Raw genomic sequence first — 23847 nt, 5'->3', positions numbered from 1 at the left:
GACCTCAGTCACTTAATAATTACCTAGCTGTGTGGCCTTGGGCAAGCCACTTAACCCCATTGCCTTGCAAAAACTAAAAAAACAAAAACAAATACTACAACAACAACAACGCCACAAAATCATGATGAAGGCTTAAAAGTAAAGACTTTCCATTTTCTCAGTTCATTTTGAAGAATTATTGCCTTGAATTGAGCAAATAATGTTCATGAATGCAATCTAAAGAGGAAATTACATGAAAATCAGTAATATATAATTTACTAAGATCTTTTATGTTACTTTCTAATCTACAACCAAAAACCAGAATATGAACAGAGAAATATAACTATCTATAAAGCCACAGACTAAAGTTCATGTATTTTAATCATAGGAGAGTTACTGAGGCCTTCACTCATAGTCTTTAATCTCTTAATTTAGGCACAGAGCAGATTTGAATCACTGAATGGGGATTAGGGATACAGCCAGAGTCAACAAAGAAAAAAAATCAGACATTTATAAAAATTAGATAAAGGAATAAATATTAATGCAGTCGACCCAGACTAGGGAAAAGAAACATTATATTTTGAGGACATATTATTACACATATAGTACAGTTATTTGTGAAATAACATAAGAGTTTTGTTTATCAAAAACAGTTTTTTTCTGTAAGATTCTATTTATAAAAATAGGAAAATTCAAACTACATGAATATTTCATTACAAAAATTATTAAATTTGAAAAATAAACTGAAATTTGAAAGAATCAACTTCAGTTATCTAGGAAATTTGCTTATTTGGGCTAGCTCATTTCCTGTCAGTGCAAATAAATAAAACCATAGGTTCAGATTCTCCCCCGCCACCAATAAGCGCACACATTCCACACATATATACACAAAGTATGTCATTTATGTATATGGAGATAGATTTTTTCCTCTATCTAAAATCATTAGAATGATACATAAGTAAGCTGGTCTGATAATACAAGGCTGGATGGACTAAGACCTGGAATTTGTAAAGCCAGCCCAATGATTTTGATCATTCCAAGGCTTTACCAAGTCCATCATGGAGGCTAAAATTAGCCTCTTAGGTTCTTCTATGACTTGACTAGGATTGTATTAAGTGAAGAAGTACAGGTTTTGATACTTGAATTTTCTGGACTATGATTCTATTTTTTATCCTGAAATTTTGGGAGTAAGTCTTGAGAACAGGTGCTTAGGCAGCTTTTTGGACACAAGAAGAGAACATAAGGTAGGTCTGTGGTGACATTTCTATGCTGCCAGGTTTTCATCTCAGAATTCATTTCAGGGCTTTGTATTAATAACCTCTCACTCTACAGTATACTTATCAAGCATGTGGTATTCCCAGTGGCTATTAATTGAGCCAACCATACCACTGCTCAGTGACTTGTTTAGATGCTATTGAAGTCAAGGGTTGGATTATATTGATGCTGAGCTGCTTTGGGTTTCACAGAAGTCCAGACTTAAATACTATAATGAAAACTATCAAAATCTATTCTTCTCAATAATTGAATAAGTGAAAAACAGTTATTTGGATATTCCTATTCAGCTGGATGTCGATTTTGGAACTTTTTGCCTGCATAAGTCTCCTCTGGTTCCAATATACTTCACTGTCCTTAACTGTTAACATGATACCTGGGGACAAATTAGTAAACTTTCTACATGATTTTACTCCACCAAAGAGGCCATCAGGAAAACTAGTTCAATCATTTAAAATCTAGTTTTAAGCCACTGTATATAGAGAAGTACACCCATTGACAGGATTTGGAAAAAGTCATTGAAAATGGATGATCTGCCCTTGGAGTTTCTAATCTGGTCAAGGAGATTGTTGTATATACTCAAACCCTTCTTTTTAAACATTTCCTGTGTTCTCAGGGAAAAGATAGAACTTGAGCCAGCAGTAATATTGGATAGGTGAGGAGAGAACCAAGAATTACATAAAGATCAAGGCAGTTAGATGACTCAGTGGATAGAGCAGGCATGGCATCAGAAAGACCCGAGTTCAAATGTTGCTTCAGACTTACTATTAAAGTCTGAGAGGCTGAGCAGTCCTTTAACTTGTATTTACTTTAATCACATGGAGAAGGAAATGGCAATTCACTTCAGTATCTCTGCCAAAAAAGTCCCATGGTCAGTATGGTCCATGGGGTCACAAAGAATCAGACATGACTGAGTAACCGAAAAAAACAATAGTGTCAGTAAATCTAAGTAAATAAATGTACCATAGAGAGAGTACATGAATCCTGTGAGAACTCTGATGAGACCAACAAGAAACAGACTTAGAAACATGCAGAAGTGCAGATAGGACCCTTTTCCTGCAATTTCCCCCAGAACAGATTTGCCCCCATACCTACTGACATGGAGATCTGCTGTTCATGGTTCTCTCCAGACTTTGCAGCTGCAAATCCCAGTGGGAAACCTCCCTTTTCTCCAGTCTATTCAATGCTTTAGAGACTGTCCATTGACACTCCGGAGCTCCTGGAAACTCTGCCTAAGGCCTGACTGCCCCTTTCAAAGCAAGCTCCTTTACTCCCCTCCTTCACAAAGGAGCCTTCTCTTTGGTATGTCCCCCTAGGGCCTGTCTCTCAGCCTCTTGCTGGAATGGACTTTGACCTCATTGTCATTCTTAAGAATCCCTAGTTTCCTTCAAGAGTCAACAGAAGCTTGTACTCTTCTCTACAGTCTTTCCTGATCTTCCCTACCCCAAGTACAGTGACACAGAAAAGAGGTGTGCTCTACTAGGAATCAGGGGAACCTAGTGCAAACCTGCTTCAGACACTGGTGGGTTGTGTGACCCCCAGCCTTTAAACCTTGATTCCTTCATCTGAAAACAATACCTCCTTTCCAATGAGGATCAAATGAAGTCACAATCCTAGCTAGTACTGCTATTAGTACCCCCCCAAAAAAAAAATTTATCCTGTGTCTATTTTGGGGGGAGTGAGGCAGTGGGATTAAGTGACTTACCCAAGATCACATAGCTAGTAAATATCAAGTGTCTAAGGCTAGATTTGAACTCAAGGCTCCTGACTCCAGGGCGGGTGCTGTTTCTCCACTGTGTCACCTAGCTGCCACAATGTGTCTATCTTAGTTAGATATACACACAGACACAGACACACACAGACACACACAGACACACACACACACACACACACACACAGACACACAAAGACAAAGACAATTTTACTTCTTTCACCTAAGCTCCCAGAGGACAGGTACTGTTTCTCTGTTGTCTTTGTGCCTCTGACACCTAGTATAATGTTTGAGATTTGATAGGTACTTCATAAATGCTTATTGATTAATTAATTTTGCTGCTTCTCCAATCTATTCATTGTTATTATGGCCAAAAATATTAAGCATATGCCCAAATTCCAGTACCTTAAGCCAATTAAAGTAGAAACTAACAGAAATTTAAAGATAACAACAAATAGGCAGTAGGATTGATGAAAATCAGGAATTAAAAAGAAATTTAATGTAATAGTCCTGTCTTCTGTGTTTTCTGTATTCTCTTCCTCCCCTGAATCTATGTTCATGGCATGTTTATTTTCTGTAAGAATTTACATATTCTTACTACTCTTAAGATATTGTAACTCTAGAAGGGTTTTGGTATATTAAGGGAAAAAACTATAAAATTTTCTGAATCAGAGCAAGATTTCATGGAACTGAAAAGAAAAAAAGATTACTGGTAGAGTTGTATTATTGTTGAAAAAGTTTTGACTCTTTAACCCTCCTTGGGTCAGATTTTTCTGCCTGCAATGGATGAATTTAAAGTCAGTCTCTTTATTATATGTTCATTGCTTTGATCATGGAAAATGTGTGCTAGGATCAACCTAGACAGCAACCCAAGTTATTAAAGTCAATTTAGGCTGCCTCATGAGAAATCAGAATAGCAGACTAAATCCAAACAAAATGTTATAAAAAATTCCTTGGCATTATTAATGTTTTTTTTCTTGTCCAAAAAATAGCCATGTTCTGAGTTGTATACTTGGAAATCAGTGGAATGAGTGCTATATTTATTAAATGCTGGAACTGATTACCGAGAGGTTGTAGAATCCCCTTCCTTGGAAAGCTTTCAATATCTCTCTCTATATATATATATATATATACATATGAAGAGAGATAGGCTGGGTAAGTGTGTTCTTGCCTCTAAGAACTTGGCTGTACTAGATGCCTTTTAATTCTAAAATTCTATAATGAACAAACATTTATTGTGCCCTATCAGGATATTGGGAAACAAAGTTAGAATTTGCCTATGTTTAGTAAACTTACAATCTCAATAGATGAATAGGGTAAACCTGAGGAGCAATAATGAGTTATGAAAAATATGGGTGACTATAAAGGACAGAGATCTGAAAATTCACTATATTTTATGATCTTAAGATTGTTTTGGTTATTCCAGATGATTTCAAGGTAGTTTAACATGGATTTTCTGGGAAGAATCTTTTTTCTTTCCCCTGGGAAGAATCTTGATGAGCAATTTTTAAATTGTCCTTTGTCTAGTTTGCCTTTGACACCTCTAATATCCTTTTCTGATAAATGAGCAGGAAAAGTAGAAGGTTGACTTCTGATGCTACACAAAAATGTATTGAGAATGCTGAATCCACCAATCTAGTCAACAAGTATCAAGCACATAATCTGTGCTGAGCATTGCTAGTCAGTAGGGATACAAATCTGTAGATGAAACAGTGAGCCAGTGGAAATGAAAGGGAAGCAGCAAATATTCATTTCCCTTTTGTCCATTTTGGAGCCTCCCAAACCAGCTCTAAATGGATTTTTACAATCCAGAATATCACAAAAAAATAAGCAAAAATTGAAGGGAGACAGTAATGTCATGATTGGCTAAAATAAAAATATAAATGTTTAGTAGGAAATGAATTAAGATTTATAGCCTAGCAGAGTTAATAAACTAAGAGAACAATGATTAAAATGCACCATGTTTGAAAAGTTTCTGAAGGGAGAAAAAACTTGCAGTGCTTACCAGAATATGAATGAAAAAGTGGTTGGGGGCAAGGGGCTATCTAGGAGAAATTTCAGAGATATGATAAAGGAAGTGACTTGCAATGCTTTTTGCAATGCATTGTGACAGTGACCTTAAAATTGTCTGTATACACCAAGGGTTAAAGATGTGTGTGAATTCTGTTGACCTTTCCTATAATAATAAAAAAAAAGGAGCTCTTTCTATTCTTGTCTTTTTTTACCTTTATATCATCATCTAAGTCAGTGATGGATTCCAAAGACAAATACATATCCAGGATGGATCCTTTGTTACTTATATGCCCATTTTGCTTTCTCCCTGAGTCAAAGATTCTATAGAAGTTTCCATTGCATCTTAATTCAATTTAATTCATCATGAATTTATTAATCATTTATTGCAAAGTCATGGGCTTGATAAAAACATAAATAGGAAAGCATACCCTGCCTGCAAGTAGTTTATATTCTCTTTGGAAGGCATGGTCACAGGTTATTGAATTCAAAACTTAGATGAAACAGACATGAAGCAATTATCAACAGAATGCTAACAATGAGGGGAGCTGAGGTTGAAAAAGACTTTTTCTAGGAAATGGCTCTTAATCTGACTCCTATCCCTAACCCCCAAGTGAGTGTAAAAATTCCATGTGAATTGGGAGAGAATTCCTACCTCCTGTGCAGAGTCTTAGAGGCAGGATATACAGATATACCAATGTATAAATAACAGTTGAGTTCTGTTATGTGAAGTGGGAAATGAGCTTGGAAAGACTGATGGGAACTACTGTGTGAATGACTTTAAGTGACAATTATAGGAATGTGTGTTTTATTATAAAGGGAATAAATAGTTATTATCTCCCTGTTTTGAGAGAGCTTAGAATCTAAGGAGTGAGATCCCAAATAAATAAATACACATAAATTATATACAAGATAAAGATGATATAATTAACAAAAAGAATACACTAGTATTAAGTGGGGTTGGAAGAGACTTCCTGTAGAAGATTGGATTATCAACATCTTATAAATAAAAGTGAAAGGTGATGAGGGCAGCTAGAGAAGGGATGCCAATGACATATTATGGAAATAGAAATGATTAGACTTGGTGACTGACTGGCCTTAAGGAATGCTGGAGATAGGAGTTAAGTATTTTATGAGTATGGATCTGGATGATGGGAAGGATGATGATGTAATAGAAGGGAAGTTAGGAATGTTTGTTTTTCCTGAAGGAGGGGTAGATAATGGATTCTTAAATGTGATTAACTTGAGATTCCTATGGAACAAGTAGTAGTAGTAGATATTCAACAGGTTTTTGTTGATGCAGGACTGACTTGCTGCTCAGCCTCAGGGCTGGATATGTAGTTGTGGGACTCATCTGTGTAAAGATGATAATTGAACTTAGTAGTGGTAACTAGTTTGACTCAAATAAGAGAGTACAGCCCAAAGAGGGCCCTGGACAGACTTTTTGGAGAATGGATGGTGAATTAACACAGAAAGACTAAGAAAAAATTTTTGTAGAGGTAAGCAAAGAACCAGGAGTGAACTGTCTCACAAAAATTTTTACAGGAGAGAGTATTCAGAAGGTACTAATTCTGGAACCTCTCTATGAAACCCCAGACTCTCTTTCCTGCTGGTATAATAAGGATACGTTGCTACTTTTAAAGGAGCTGAGACCCTTTCCTGAGGATTTTGTGATATCTTGAAAGGTAAGATAGATATGATAGAAGACTATTTTACTTTTCTCTTTTAGTAGGTATCCATGTTAAAAATTCCAGAAAGAACCCACTGAAAAAAGATTTGGAAGAGCCCTTAAGATTATAGAGTCCAACTTCCTCATTTAATAGATGAGGAAACTAAGGTTGATAGAGTAACCGGAGATGTTCATTGACTTGGCCAAGGACACAGAGATCATAAATGACCAAACCAGAATTTGATCCCATGTTTTCTGACTACAAATCTGATACTTATTCCAGTGTACTATACCATCTCCTATGAAAGAGAAGAAAAGATGCAGCAATAGAGTTCATAACTGACCTACATATTATTCATAAAAGAGATAGGTATCTGTCTATAATAGCTAATTATGTATTATGACATTTATATACCATTTTTACTATTTTTTCCTCCTAGGGATAATCTTGGTCAATGGGAAAAAATAATTAGAGGAGAAGAAAGTCTTCTATGGCTTCCAAACCAGACAGGAACTTCAGAGACCTCTTGCTCATCACTATCTTTGAAGATTGATCAACAATGATCGCTAATATTCACCTGAAGGCTCATCCTCATCCCTCTCTTTTTTATATTATTTTCTTTCATGGAGGGAGCATGAAAAAGAAAATAAAACGAGCCACATCTGCTAACTGGGATACAAACCTTTTCAAGAAAGGTAACATCAAGGCGATATCTCGATGACTATCGAGACTATGACAGTCTCATCTGTTATGTACTGTAAACAATGAGAAACTAGGACTACTCGTGTTTTGGGATCAACTTTCCAAGGGAATTCTATATGACTTGCAAAGTGGCCTTTTCTCATGGGCTTTTGCTTGAAGCCTTAATTTAAAACTGAAGAAAATCATACTATGGGGGTACTTTTTAAGTTGTAGCTTTCTAAAGAAGGTTTAAAATGGTACTTTTACTGTATTGTTCTTTGGCAGGCTTTCACAATAATGTTGCTTGGAAGTTATTGGTTATAAATAGGAATTTTTACACTTTACTATGGTGAATGTTTATGTGTGATCTACTTATAATCAGTTTGACCTCTCGCAAAAAAAAAAAAACCTCAGAACTACAACTGTCACTGAGGTTGCAGTACATGGAGTTTCTTTGTGCAATCAGGAGTGGGAGAAGACCAATTTCCAGGTTCAGAGCTCCAAAACCATTTTAATCAGTGATTCTAATTGACTAGGAGTTGTAGGCTAGGAGAGCTTACATTAGAGACCATCCACTGAAAGAGAGAGAGAGAGAGAGAGAGAGAGAGAGAGAGAGAGAGAGAGAGAGAGAGAAGAGGACTTCACCTATCTGGGACTTTTTTTTATCTAAAGACCAAAATTTAGATAAAACTTTTAACCAAGTCTAATTCACTTCATAGGAAATCTAGAAATAATTTATTTGTCCTCTTTTAAAAATTGTATTAGAGAATTCATCTGACCTTCTCACCTGAAGATTCAAATTTAGTGGATGTATTGAGAACAAAAGAAGAAAAGAGTATAAATTCCTTCTGCCTTGTTGATCACAAATCCATTCTTTTGTAGTGAGAGAATCTTTTTATATAACTAATTTCACAAATGTTCATTTTCAGACAAATTTCCCAACTGAAAAAATATTCATCCAAATGGTCTCCAAGGGCCATGTATATTTTTTTAATTCACCTAAACTTTAGGTCCACTGATCACCAGAACTTTTGATCTGCTGCTTTCTTTTCCCATTAAACAACTCTTTATATGAGACAATAATAATGCCAGTATATTTTTATTAATATGTACTCATTCACTAGGAGCAACATCGAAGAGCCACAGACACCTATTTCTTTAGGCCCATAGGTTTCCCTATCACGGTTTGGAGAACTGAAAATCTCTGTTCATGATGCTGATTGGGGGGGGGGGTGCAGGTAGAGGAGGCAGGGAATCCCAAAACTCGGATTTTTTTGAGTAGTTTACTCAGTGGATCTTCGCTAGACACTGAGAGTGAGAGTATTGAGAGAGACCCTAGACTTTAAAGATGCTAAGAAACCATTAAGCACAATACTAAGTGCTAACCCAAAAGAATCAACCTGCTTCCAAGCTTGACAAGCTTGCTTATAGTAATATTTACCTAAAAAAGAAATCAGAGTATTGATTTTAATTAAAATGTCTCTTTACAATATGAATTATACCCATATCTTTTTTAATGTTAGAGGAGCTTTGCATATTAAAAATGGACAAACATTTCCAGAATTCCAGAGGGTTATTTGGAAAGTAATGAAATGGAATCCACAAGTTACCCATGAAAATCAGTCTCATTGCCATATTACAAAATTGCCTCCTCATTTCTTGTCCCTTCCAGGAATCCAGGACCTATACTTCTCATTACCATTCACCTGTGGAATCTGTTTCCCATAGACCAAAGGAAACACAGGAGCACCACAGTGATTAAAAAAACAAAATTGATGAGTGTGAAAGTGATTAGAGTCCAGTTTATTCTTTGAGAAGAGCTGTTTTAAATGAAGTATGGGAAATTTGTAAAGTCTGACAAGAGATTATATCAAAATTGAGAAAAGTCTTAAGTACAGAGTATCTTGTCTATATTAGAACTTTGTAACAATCTCCTTGAAGAGGTCTTCACTCTTACAGGAATAATTTAGTGACTGTCATCAGGAACTAACATTAACAAAAAATAATTCCTCAAAATATTTGAATTAAAAGCTACTCAAGGAAGTAAGTGATTGCCATCTTCTTCCTTCTGACAGAGTCAATGTTGACAGCAGTTATTTTGCTCTAGGTAGCATAAACACATCTTACGTTGAGAATCTCATCAGTATCTATGAGAAGTCTAACTTTGCCTGTTAAATGATTCTTTGCAAATACCATCCCAGGAGAGTTAGAATTTGACAGAACCAAATGGTAAACTTTTGAAGTTTGAATACTACTGTTAGGTCATTCCAGACTGCCAAAGTCTCATGGGCTTGTCAAAAAAAAAAAAATTAACTCAAAACATTGTACTATTTGGTTACTATGTTGTTTTGGAAAAAATGCAGTCAGGGGGTATTTTTATGCTTTGCCAGATGTTGTCCCAGTATTTAGCAGGCAGGCTTGTTGAGCTCTGTTTCCCATCTTTCCCTCAGCTCTTTGCTCAAAGGACATTGCAATGCTTGTAGCCAGCCAGATGCCTTTTATTACGAAAAGTTTGATGTGCTGCTGTGTAGGAGAATATTTTCTATTTGGTCAATATTTTCCTGTGGAGTATGAATTGAGGACATAGCTATGGATATATGGAGTATTTTGAAGCTAACAAAAAACATTAATTATGATGAGATATAAATCAATCAATTGTCATATAGAACTTTTCTGACACTATCTTTCCAGATGTTATAAACATTTTTTAAACCAGCACATATATTGGACAAATTAATGCATATCCTTACAAGCTTCAAATATTAGTCAAACAATTGAAATAAACCCTAAACTGAAAGACAGAAACATTAGCAATTAGTTTTCATCAGATAAACCAGATGAATTAAATGTTTGCTCAAAAAGAAAATGACACATTTTCTAAACAATGGTTAAACTACCTTAATCATCAAAACAAGCAAATAATTGTGATCCCTGGCCTCAGCATAGTTTGACTTAACTGTTGAAAATCCAGACCCAATTCTAATCATCTCTACCTACATACTTGTCTAGTCCTGCTACTAATCTTGCTCTCCAGATGAAAAAAATATTTCTACAGTCAATACCAGATCTGCAAAAAATCACAATTAACTTGAAGCTAGAATTTTTTTGTTGAAATATCATGCACTTGTGTGGGGTTTTAAATTTCAAAAAACCAGGTCCTAATATAGTTTGCTTTTTGCAAGCACATTCAGTATGTTGGTGATTTGTGAGCATACCATACAAACTGTACTTAAGCAAAGCTTGTTCAGCACCTTGGTTCTCTATAGATTTAGGTTTGCATATTTTCTGAAAGAGTCCTAATATGATGAGATTATCCATTCATACTGCCCTGAATCTTTTTCATGTCCCTCCCTACCCCCAAAAAGCAAAACTCACAACTCTTCATTCCTCATCTTTACATATTCATTTTGAATGAATGATTGGGAAAGTGTTTATTAAGTGCTTAGTATATTAGCGAGCTGGGACATACAAATAAAAAAGTAGTCTCTTTTCTCTAGGAGCTTCTACACTAATTGGAGAAATCAGCCCAGAAAGGATAGTAAAGTTGTAGGGAGCTAGTGAAACCTAGAAGTCCTGTGGGTACAGCAGTGGGAGTGAAGTCAAGCATAGATGGTAAGAGATACAGGAAGAAGTCACAGAGTGTTAGATGATCTAAGGCCTGCTGGTCTTCCATCTCACCAGGAGAATATTGATCACTCATCTCACTCAAACCACGTGAGCTGCCACCAACAGCCCAGACAAAAAGGGAAGGTCAGAAGAAGAGGACTCCCCAACATTATTAATTGGTCCAACCCTAATGAAAGACTTTTTAAAGAGATAAAAATGATTATTTCATGAATAGGGTGATTTTCTCGATAGTCTTTTATTTAACTTCAAACATTCCTGTGTATCCCCTGTGATTGTAAACAGTGTACTGGAGGCTATTCAGACTGAGTAAATTATGCAGGAACTTCTGAGAACTGTGATTTTAATTAAGATGTGATCTTGTTGGGTTTCAGGTACGCACATAAGCTTTAAGTTCTAAAAATCTTGTATTTCATATGATAACACTTTTCATTCTGTTTGCTGACTACCTTAATGCTTTTCCTTTATTCACAGGCTAGATTTGTGACATGTATTGCAAGGCATTAGCCTGATGTATCTTCACTGTAGGATGCAAATTAGCTGGATGTACTGTCATTTGTGATTTCCAGAAGCTTGCTCATAGCACGAGGTTGTATTATGTTTACATTTTCACAAGAACTGCTCTTATAAGAAAGTATTTTTCTCACTGATGTCTTTTAACGCTTATATTAGTTTAGTATTGTTGCCAGGCAGATAGGCAGAATAGCCTTTTGAACTTGATATCCAGGTCATGTGAATCCTTAAATGTACTCTTGAGGTGATGAAAGTTGTTACATTATCATAAAATGAGTTTTTGAAATGAATTTTTTGAAAATGAATTTTTATGATTCTAGATTAAGGATATATCAAGAAAGTAAACCTTTTGGGAGGAACAAAAATTCACTGGTTTTCCCGTGAAACTTGTTTGAAAATCTTTTTTTTTTAATTCCCACATGGCATTTTGTTCAAGCTCTAATGATCTTTTCTCCTCTAAATTCACAATGGCAAATGAAATGTTGTAATGTGTATTTAATTTGAGAGTTCTTTCTTCCTATAAATGGTGGGAAAACTGGCATCTAAGAGCACATACACTCAACTGTGGCTTCAGCTGGTACATTGTAAAGTGTTTGCTGAAACTACCTGGCTGAAAGAGAAACATGAAAGCTGAGTTTGAAGAGGTGACTATAAAGAGATGATGATAGTATATGTCAGTTTTCAGCTGATATCATTAAATTGTATGTTTACAGAATCCTAATTAAAGGGTTTTGTTCCTGTTGTAAGTGAAGATGTTAAAATATGTGTTATTTGCATACTCGAGTAAGCCTGTTCTAAAACATCATGTTAATTATATCATGGCATATGGCACTGTAACATTTATTTCTTCCTGAGGCATCATGATACAAAGTGGTATAAAATGTCTAATCCTATTCTCATAGCTCATCAGACATTTGAAGCTTCTTTTTCCAGATGTATGTGGACTGTTCTATATGTGAGCTCCAAATATTCTAGAATTTGCTCTATAGATAACAAGACCCCTCACTTGCTCACCACTCATCCACTGAAAATAATGCCTTTGCCTAAACACTGTGATATAGTTACCATGATGTGCAGTGATAGAATAGAATCATTCTCTGTGGAGACGGACAATTTCCACCCCTGTCCAAATGAATACTCATAGCCAGAATTTAGAGTCTGTATCCTAACCTAGCAAAAGTAGATCACAACCAGCTGGTGGCGGTCTGCATGCTGACCAGAAACTGTGTTTGGATGTCAAATTGGGTATCTAAGCCGTCAAAACAGAGAAATGGATTAAAAATTGTTTGGTGTGGTAGATCAATCTCTTTCCAAGGGTCTGATAGGTCAGTCTGTCAGAGAGAAAGAATGTTAAGGTAACAATGTCCAGTTTACTAGTTAATAACTTAATGAGCTAAAAATGATTTTTTATGTATGACAAAGAAATCTTTGTACAAAAAATATGCAGTGCAATAATTTAAAAAGGTCTTAACTTTGCATTTATAAATTATAAATATTGTACATGGTGTGTAATTTTTCATGTATTCATTTGCAGTCTTTGTATTTAAAAGAATCCTTTACTGTTATGTTTGTATAATAGGAACAGTAATCATTTATTATGATCTAGCAAAGATGTAAATAAATTCAAAAACCAAACCGCCAGTAATTATAAATATATGGGAGTCCTGTTGGGAAACCTATCTGTTTTACCTACTGGCCTAAACAGCAAGGAAATCTTTGTGGATATGTAATTATACATATAAAGTATACAAATATATATATATATGTATGATACATAAAATATATTTAGAAATGTTCATAATTTTAATGATATATATATCCTTTGGTGTGAATATTAATGAATACAAAGTTTTTTTAAATATCATTTTTCATGTCCATCCTTTGCTCTCAATAGTGGGGGAATATCATAGACAATTTTTATTGATTGGGGGAAAAGATCCCCTCAGAGAAAATTTTAAGTTTGTTGTTAATGACAAGTTAGTTTACATGTTGTATTCTCCCTAATAATTTCTTTGGGAGGTTTTTGTTTGTTTTTTTTTTTAGGAGAAACTTTTAACATCCTTATTATTGAAACTTAATTTATATATCACTTTCTAAAGTGCTTTCACCCTTGTTATCTCATTTAATCCCCTTAACTGTCCTCTGAGATCCAGTAAAAATTGGAGCAACCTCTGAGGAAAAAGAACACTATGCTGTTTAATGGCCTAGTTTAGACTGGTGACCTCCAGGCCAATGCCCTTTGCCCTTTATGGTATCATTTCTCTGAAGTGCCAGGTCCTAGGAAATGAAGGAACTCCTACTTCCCAGATGATGTGGGAAAATGTAGTGCTTGGTTTACTCATGGTAGAATTATTATAACCTGTATTCTCATTCCAGCATGACAGCTAATGCAGTGCCCTTGACTCATTTGACAAACCTTCACCCTTTCAATAATACATTGAAAAAGATCAGTTTAAAATTGGTAGGTATTAAATTAATTTGTAAGGAAACAAACAGTTGTAGAATGGATTAAAGTGTTGCATTTCTTCAACCATAATAAAGGGAGGTTTTAGACCAAAAACTCTTTGTTGTCAAAGGAGCACGAATTCATACACTCTTTCCTTAAGACTTTGACCAGAAGAGCAGTCCACTGCACCAAGTAGCAATATTTGAATTGAAAAATGTTTTCTAATCCAAAAAGACTGAGGAACAGTTTAACTTTATCATTTGAACAAGTATTAGAAAACTATTTGGTGTTAGGAAGACATATTCCAAGCATGGGTTAAAAAATATAGAACTATTCCTATATGACCTTAATAATGCACAAGTTTTGTAAACTATCAGGAGTCAATTGATTATCCAAGAGGGAAAAGGCCACCTCTATCATGAAGCATAAATTGATAAAACTTTATTAATTAGGAAGAAACATACCTATTAGCCAGTTATTAAGCAGTGTATTTGGTCCATAGTACAACCCCAGGCAGTTAACATATATGCATACATATATTTGTATTATCATCTGATCTCTCCCCTTTAAGAACATAGAAATTGGGGTTTTCTTGTTCAATGCACATTGCATTTATAAAGCTGAATATATGTTTCCTATTTCCATATATTATTTGGGGTCCATCCCATTGCCTGGGTGACTATGTTAAATCATTTAAGTTCTCTGAGGCTCAGTTTCCCTCCTTTAAGATGAGTAAATTAGACTTTTTTTTTCAGTTTTCTTCCATCTCTAATTCCTACAATTTAAGATTATCACAAAAACAAAATCATAGACTGGCAAACTATGTAAAGACAAGTCTGAATTTTTCACATTCACACTTCTCTTTACCTGACCCCTGCTTTGGATTAAGGGGGTAGAGTGAAGCTTTGCATTAACAGAACCTGTCAAGCAGTCAAGAGCAGCAGCAGTTGCTGAGAAATGGAAAACAGGAAATAATGATACTCTAGGCTTGAACTTAGAATTTCCAGAGTGAATAGTTAGATCACTTTTTCTTCCATGATTTGTTTTTGAAATTTCCATTTCTTAATTCATCTGGAGTGACTAAAAAATGAGGAGGAATTTTACATAATTTTAACAGACCTAAGAGAAAAGAAAGAATATCTAAATGAAGAAAAGACAAATGCAGTCATTGCAAAAGTAAAAAATGTTGAAGTAGATTCAAAATAATAGAAAAAGCCACTCTGAATTAGACTTTTTGTCTTTGGCCCCCCTCCTGAGCTGTTTCTAGTAGAAACATGATTTTAGGGATTACTTTTAAAAGCAAATCAAATGAGGGTATGGATACTATGAGGGTCTAAATATATTCAGTCCTCCCACCTTCCCAATTCCACAAGATGTAATGACCCTGCAACCATTCCACATCCTTATTCCTTTAGTAACTCTTCAGTTATATTCAGAATACTATATGTGACTAAGAGAAATGAAAGCTACATTTTGATTTTCCACAACAGCTGAATTTTATTTATTTTTAACAACGCTTTCTGGTTAGCCTTGAATTACAACAAAACAGTGCCCTCAGTTAATTTATGATATAACATCATGAAAATGATTTGAAAGGACCATAGCAGTCATCTGGACCAGTCTCCTCAAATGTCTCAAATGAGATTGTGAAGCACTTTGTACTAAGCACATAATAGGCCCTGTATAATGAAATACTCATTCCCTTACCTTTTCTTCCCTTTGCCAGAATCCCTTCTACTGCATCACTGATAGACAATCATCCACCCTAGTAAGAAGCCAAAAGCCACCGTTATCACATCCACTTATCCTAGTTCTGCCTCCTACTGCAACAAAGCAATTGGGCCATTCTCCATGAAAGTTTCATTATTTTCATATTGTTTTGTGTGCTCCATTTCACATTTTATTACTAAATATCTCCCATTTCCTGTCCAGACTTTGTACTATCCTGATGAACATCCTTCTACATCTTGTCTTAAATGCAGCAGGTTTGCGCCATTTGCCAAATGTACTGGGCAGAATAAAGACTTTTGTTTTCTGTGTTTTAGGTAATATCCACAAATGGGAGTTTTCATTTTGTCAATAAAAAGACATAGGTGGTTTTTGTGTTCTTGTAGAAAGTTTAAAATACTTTTCTAATCTAGACATGAAAGAAAGATGAACAAAAATTGTGATTCTGAAAGGAAGATGTTGCATCTATTCAGGACAGCCTGAATTAGTGTGATGAACTGCCCAAGTTCTAAATGAATCATCCTTGTGAACAAAAGGGGTCTTGAGTGGAATGACTTGATCTCATTCTAAAAATCAACCAATCATGTGGTAACTCAATTTTAGGATCAAATCCTGAAAAAGTCATCTAATGTCACAGAGAGCAGAAACCCCATGATTCTGATCAACACAAGCCAACATATTGGTTATAACTGGATTATTAAGAGTGAATATATTTTAAACTTCATTTAATGGTTTTTAGGGGATAGGACGCACCTAACAAACACACTGTATGGCATATGTGTCTAAAGGTGCTCAGATTGTGCCAAAGGCATATTAAAATACAGTAATAAAGCTGTATCTTTCATTTAAAAATTTCTGGGATGTTACGGAAGAACTTTGTTGTCTTTTTTAAAGGTCCCCTGAGTTCCACTCACATGGAATTAAAAAAAAAACAATGTTTTCTAACACTATCTTGTTGTGTATTTAAAAATAAATATAATTTTTGTGGAAAGGATAATCTCTTGGCATTATTTTGAGTACCAACTAAATAAATGTGATTGAATCCATCTACTCAGCTGGGGCACAGATTGACTTTTGAGGTAAGAGGGTGGGTGCTAATAGGTCATTTTAACCCTGGCAGGATTTTGGTAGTAGCAGTGGCACTACTGGAGGGGTGGCAGTGACTAGTTGTCTGTTAACTTTGTATCCATAATCCTAACTGGCATTTATAGAAACAAAGCTTAAAGATTTGGAAGGCATTTGACAGAGGTCATCTCATTCTACACTCACCACAGGTGCTGCCCATTTAACAGGTGAAGCAATAGGCTCAGAAAATCTAAGTGACTTGTCTCATTGCACAGTACATGTCTGAAATGGCATTTGCACTTAGATCTTTGATTCCAAGTCCAGCAGTCAAATATGCTAACTGCCAGTCCCATGAGGAATGCATCATTTTCCCCATTTTATAGGTGAGGAAACTGAGGCTGGTAGGTTAAAAGGGTCTATAATACTCGAGTCTTCTGGCTTCCAAGAGCAGAACTCTATCCACTCCCACCACCTCACTACCTCTATTACTATTTTTAAAATAAATTGAATAAGGTTTTTCTTAAGATTTGACTTGAAATCTTCCTGTTTTTTTTTCTAAACATTTTTTAAAAGGAAAGAATGTTTCTTAGTGTGATGTTGCCAGGAAAATACCTCCTAGTAAGAAAAAAAAATCCCTTCTATTTTTGGGATTTGTGTGTCTTGCTCTAATAAAAATCATTTTGTATTGCTTTGTTTTTCCGTTTTTTCTACAGAGATGAGCCAAGGATTTGTGAGAGTAACTTGATTATGGCCAAACCTGCTTTGACATTGCAAGAGGCCTTTCACAAAATAAATAATCCTTCAGCTTTATTTGCAACAAGTAGAAAACTAGAAAATAGAAAACTCACAAAAGGTTTCCAGGTTCTCTGGTTTTTCCATTTCTAGGACACTGATATTAAAAAGATTTTCAGATATTCAAAGAGATGCCACAAAGACTCAGAAGAACCAAACACACACACAAAAAATAGAAATTCCACCCAACTGCAATATTTAGTTTTAGTCTTCAGACATTAACCCAGCATCTTTCCTAGAGTACAGGAGAGGCCAAGGGGTATCCTGAAAAATGAAGTCCATTTAGAGTGTTTCTTTACGAGGTTCTCTGTCAGGTACTGAAGATGCAATGGCCAAAAGTCCCTGCTTTCAAGAAGCTAATATTCTACTGAGATGGACAATGGGTACACACACAGAAATTATGCAAAGAAAATAAATCCAGGTCAGTCTGGGGAAGGAGAATGCTGCCTATTGGGGGGAACAGGAGAAGGTGGCAGTTGAGGTTTTTTCCCTAAGTAATACATAAAAGCATGCAAGCTAAGCTTTGAACCTAAGGCTTCTGTCTCTGAGACCATTGCACACTCCTGTGTTCCAATGTCCAATGTAAATGCCTGCCTCAATAGTCTGACATTTACCATGAAAAACCAGACCTGTTTGAAAGGAAAAATTATAATCTGATCTAGCATCCCTCAAGGCTATTTCTCCAATAGGTTTGTAATGCAAAGATATGAGGGTAGTGGGTTATATGTACAAAACTATAAAGATTAAGAATTGATTTCAAAGAGCCTTTCCAGAAGATGTGATTGACAAACCCTTACTGGTACCTATTTGGGTATGAAAAAACATGGTATTTCTACTATTTTTTCCCAATGCATTTTTAGTAATTTTTTTTTTAGGTTTTTTTGCAAGGCAAATGGGATTAAGTGGCTTGCCCAAAGCCACACAGCTAGGTAATTATTAAGTGTCTGAAGCCGGATTTGAACTCAGGTACTCCTGACTCCAAGGCCGGTGCTTTATCCACTACACCACCTAGCCACCCCATTTTTAGTAATATTTTTAGAAGTACATTTTTAGATTTAAGATTTAAGGCTGAAAGGGAACCTTGGAGATGATTTATTCTAACCCTTCATTTTATATCTGAGGCCTGGAAAAGTTTACTCAGTAAGTCTCAGGTCTAAGGTTTCAGATCCTCTCTGATAACTAACCACTGATCATTACTCTTATCCTTTTGTACGTCAAGAAAAGTAGTTTGACAGTCCTGAGTGAAAAGAATTCATATATCCCCTAATTTCCACATCACCTGAATGAGGTCACTTGGAAGTCCTGAATGACATTGATGGGCTGCAGGTATAGCATCTCAGATTTGGAAGGAGTCTCAGGTGCCCAACCTATGATAATCTAACCTAAAAAAGAAATCTACCAGCCAGGGATCATAATTCTATACTATCTAACACTTACCAGCCAGGGATCATATGCCTATACTATCTAACACTACGAGCCAGGGATCATACGCCTATACTATCTCTTTAACACTACTAGCCAGGGATCATATGACTCCTTTTCTGTACATTTGGGTGACACTTGGGTCAGTACAAAGATCAATTGCTAGCTCTTTGAAAAAAAAATTTCTAAGAGAGGAAATCATTTGCTTTCGATTTTCAGCTAAACTTTTTAAGGTATGTTAAAGCACCATCTAGAGTTGAAAAGCAAAAATAACATGTAGATTAAAAATAGATCTTTTATAAGTCATCAAATAAATAAAGTGGCTATTTGCCTAGAGCTTTGAAAGCTGATCTCCTTATCTGTGATTCCTTCTAGTCTTGCTTCTCTGCTTTCAAACTAATCCAATGGTTCTCTTTCCTTTTCTCTTTTTTCCTTTTCTTTTGGGGGAAGGAGGTTTTTCTATATTTAATGTACCTCTTTCTTCTCCCAAAAATTGGGGGGGACTACCTGTAATGAATATGCATAGTTAAGCAAAATTAATGTTTATATAATCTGCATAGAAAAATGTGTTATTTTGCATCTAAGATGCTCTATGTTGAAATAATAGATTTTTAAAAGAAAAATAAGCTATGTGCAATAAGATTTGTAGATATTTGTAGCACCATTTTTCCTTCTAGTTTGTATATGCTAATAGCCATTTTATTTGATGCTTTCAAAGCTATATGTTGAATTTATAGATTTTAAAAGAAAAATAAGCTATATGCAATAAAATTTGTAGTTACTTATAGCACCTCCTTTTCCCTTCTAGTTTGTATATGCAAATAGCCACTCTGTCAGGAGATGAGTAGCATTGTTAATTAGTCCTCTGGAATCATAATTGGACGTAAGAGAGATCAGAGACCTTAAGTCTTTCAAAGTTGTTTTTTGTTTTGTTTTGTTTTATGTGAAATATGCAACAAGGTTCTCACCTGGAAAAAATTGGGGCAGGGAGAACTATAGGAGTTTGAGGAAGAATGAAAAGATTTGGGAAAGACTCTAGAGAGCAGGATAGTAAGGTGCTAAGGAATGTGTAGTAGAATTGCCCAACAGCAATAAGGCCCAGCTGATGTTACGCAACACAAATTTTCAGTGGACACAGTTGGTACAGTTGAGTGTCATTTTTTCACTTTCACTGCATATTATATGAGTAGGAGCAAAGATAATGAATAGTAGGAATGAACCAAGGCTAAGTCTTGACTAGGTGTCATCAGCAAAATGATAAGGGGACTAAGGATTCAAGAAACAATGGCAGCGAAGAATCAAACTGATTAACCAAGATGGTGAGAAGAAAAGACAGCACCTCATACATGGGAGATGACCTAGGAAAGAATTGAGGGCTGAAGGGATTGGAGGTCATGGCATGGATGAAGAATAGAATTATCTAAGAACACAAAGAAAACAAAAGCTATCTTTGTATATGCCTGAGGTATGGAGAAGTAGCTCAGGAGAAGTAGGTAGGTTGAGAAACTGAACGGTTAGGGTGTTTGAAGAAGAATCAACATATGTATGATGAAGTCCCCTAATATGAAGGCAAGAAAGAAAATTTGTAAACCAGGCATCAAGCTCATTGGGGAAGAAAGAAGAGTCAGTAGATAATAGCTACCAGGATTCTGATTGGGTAGATATGAATAGCATGAACCTCAAAGGAAAAGAGGTTGCTGAATGATGAGGGAAGGGGAAGGGGAAGGGGAAGGGGAAGAATCTGAACATGACAATGGGGAATGAGTAATGTTCCTACTCCCATGCCTAGATTAGTTAGTCAAGGAAAATAAAAGTCCAGCTAGTCCTGGAAAGGGTGACCAGATGATTTAAGGAGGGAGACAGGTTTCAGAAAGTTTATAAAAGGAGAAGAGGAATTAATTTAAGATAAGGGGAAATTGTCTATGGACCAGATATATCCAGAGGGTATAGTGGAATGACTGGATTGAGTTAGAATGAAACTTTGGGGTAGAAGGGTTAAGGGAAAGGGAATGAAAAATTAGATGAGAGGCATTGAGGAGTGGGGTGTGGATGATGGTCTATAGGAATCCAGATTCTCTGGGATGTAAAGGCTACGACTAAGTCTAAGAATCTTCATCTTTGAGTTGATGGTACTACTCCTGTACTATCTAAGGGCAGGCAAAAAAGGAAATGGGAGACCTGAAGTCACTCTTTGCACTTGTGGATCCTCCAAATGCTAGTTAGGAGATGAAGCTGCCAAAAGGAAGTAGAAGATGCTCTTGTGCTGGTACAGATGGAAATTGTTGTGTGGCGCAGATTGAGGACGCTCAGCCTGGACCCAAGCACCCTTTTCTCAGGAAATACACTGCAGGAAACAGGAAATGGAAGGTTCAGGTGCTGGTGCACCTGTAGTCTAAGGTCATTTCACCTGAGGAGGCTGGCTATGAGGCATCAGTAGAAAACCATAGACTTCATTAAAAAACAACTCACTTCTAGCCTGGAGTAAGTACTATATATAAAGCATAGTAGCAGAAGCAGCAGCAGCAGCAGCAGCAGCAGTAGCAGTAGCAGTAGTAGTAGTAGTAGTAGTAGTAGTAGTAGTAGTAGTAGTAGTAGTAGTAGTAGTAGTAGTAGTAGTAGTTGTTGTTATTCATTATGCTGAGTGTGAATCTCCTGTAACACCATAGATGTGTAGTTTACCAGACGCTGTGCTGGTTGTTTCTCCTCCTCTGGCTCCTATGGTGCCTTGGATATGGGCTGCCTTAGGGTTTCCTGAACACTGATCAAATCTGCCTCAAAAATTTTTTCCTTCTGCCTGTCCTGGTTTGTCTCTACTCTGAACTTCTGCAGATTTCTGGCTCTCTCTTTGCGTAGTGTTGACCTGAATGGAAGAGGTTATACCTTTTTTATCTTTGTTTAATCATTTCTACTTTAGCTTCATTTTTAGAGATTTACCAGAGTGCTTGGAAGATGTCTGAACTCTCTTTTTTCATAACATGTTTCCACAACACTTTGAGAAGTCATTATTTTTTTAATTTTTTTTTTAGATTTTTCAAGGCAATGGGGTTAAGTGGCTTGTCCAAGGCCACATAGCTAGGTAATTATTAAATGTCTGAGGTCGGATTTGAACCCAGGTACTACTGACTCCAAGGCCGGTGCTCTATCCACTGTGTCACCTGGCCACCCCTTGATAAGTCATTCTTAAAGGCTAAGGATGTGAATGGAAGAATTTTGAGGGAACCTTTAGTTAAAACTTTCATTCTTTTCCATAGACAAGAAAATTAAGACCATTGAAAGTTAACACATTTGTCAGAGGTCGCTTAATTTGTGATGGAAGCATAATTAGCCTCCAGTTCTATTGTGGGTGATTGCAAGGTTCTTCCTATTATGTAAGTTGATAGAGAATCAGAGGCTCCTAGAATGCTTGAATTATAAGAGATCTCATGTCCCCATTTTGTAGATGAGAAAACTGAGACCCAGATAGGTAAAAATGATGGTTCAAGGGAGTATTTCTAATTTGAACTCTTCAAAAATAGTGGGCTGTCTTGGGAAATTAGTGGATTCCTTTAGGTTTTTAATTGAAGACTAGATGAACATTTGCTGGTGATATATACTCTTTCAGATATAAGTGGAATTAAATGGTCTCAGTGGTCCCTTTGACCCCTGGGATATTGTGATATGTTAGTCCTCTGTCTAAAATTTGTATTTTTCACAGTCAAGTTGACTTTGCACCTCTGCAAGTGGGCAACTTTATTGTAATGTGGTCTTAGAAAACAGCTGGAAACAATATAAAGTGACCGTACTTCTGTGCTTAGAAGCCTCAGACTCCAAGATTAACCCTTAGACCATTTGACCATACTGTCTCTCCATTGCTAGTTAATCCTTACAAAATATCCAGACACGCTTTGGTCTCATGGCAGATCTTCATGTTTTCTGTGCCAATAGATTCACTACATTGACAAAATTATAATTGAAACTAATTCTGTTCTCATAAACTTTTTCTAGTAGGATAGTGAGCAATGGGAGACCTGTAAAAGGAATTTAGGAACCAAATATGGATTTGAATGTGGGCTTTATAATATGTATCGCTTTTTAAGCATTGTATTACTTAGTTGGAAATGTAATGTCATGCAAGCAACACCATCTGTAAACCTGTAGACCTAGGCACAGATGGATTATTTCACTTTCATCCCCAGCTGGCTTATCAAGGCCAAGACAAAGCCCTTTCACGGGCAAATGAGCCAGAGGCATTTTGTGCCAATGAGCAGGTATGAGGGAAGCCATATGCTGGAACTTTGAGTTAGAAACTGGCATCAGACACCTTTAGTTCTAATTGTTGGCTCTTTCATCATACTACCCTATGCCTTATTTTCTCCATCTTTGAAATGAGAATGGAAAACTACTACAATGCCATCTGTCTACATGAATAACATCATTCATTTCAAACTGGAAGAGACCTTAGTGACCATCTAGTTCAATTTTCTCCCTTTGGAAAGAAACCTGTTGTGCAATCATGCCTCCAAAAATTACTTCTTGTTTGATCAGGGTAGAAGTCACTTAACCTTTCTGAATCTATTTCCCTATCTGCAAAATAAGAATAATAATTCAAGTCAACAAGCATTTTTTTTTTTGGTGAAATACTATGCTACGAACTGGAGATAAAAGAAAAAATGTCTTACAAGTCTTTGTTGCAAGGACTTTATATTCCACCAAATAAATAGGAAATAGTAACAAAGCCAGGAAAGTAATTTTCTAGGACAGGGCAGCACTAAAAACAGGGAATCAGGAAGGAGAGTTCAGAGTGATAGAGATAGAACTAAAACTTCCAAGAGGTAGAGTTAAGGAGGGAGAACATTTTTTCTAGGTAGTAGGAAAAACTTGTACAGAGGCAGAAGTAGACTAGAAGACCATGTAAGACTCAGATGAGAGCATATAAAAAGAGCACTTTGTAAACA

The 23847-nt window shown here is 36.0% G+C and overlaps 1 protein-coding gene across 5 annotated transcripts in view; it reads left to right on the top strand.

The window, feature by feature from the left end:
- Positions 1 to 13319, top strand: part of PDE10A (phosphodiesterase 10A) — a 394590-nt gene extending 381271 nt beyond the window's left edge. For all 5 annotated transcript variants that reach the window (XM_074188006.1, XM_074188008.1, XM_074188007.1 and 2 more), the window contains one exon: positions 7082 to 13319. In XM_074188006.1, the coding sequence (XP_074044107.1) occupies positions 7082 to 7205 (124 nt within the window). In that variant the 3' untranslated portion in view covers positions 7206 to 13319. The remainder of the gene's footprint in view (positions 1 to 7081) is intronic.
- Positions 13320 to 23847: the final 10528 nt, after the last annotated feature.

This window comes from Macrotis lagotis, chromosome 5, assembly GCF_037893015.1.
Source record: "Macrotis lagotis isolate mMagLag1 chromosome 5, bilby.v1.9.chrom.fasta, whole genome shotgun sequence".
Classification (NCBI taxonomy): domain Eukaryota; kingdom Metazoa; phylum Chordata; class Mammalia; order Peramelemorphia; family Peramelidae; genus Macrotis; species Macrotis lagotis.
The sequence above is the reverse complement of the archived record's forward strand: the minus strand, read 5'-3'. Positions and strand labels throughout refer to the sequence as shown.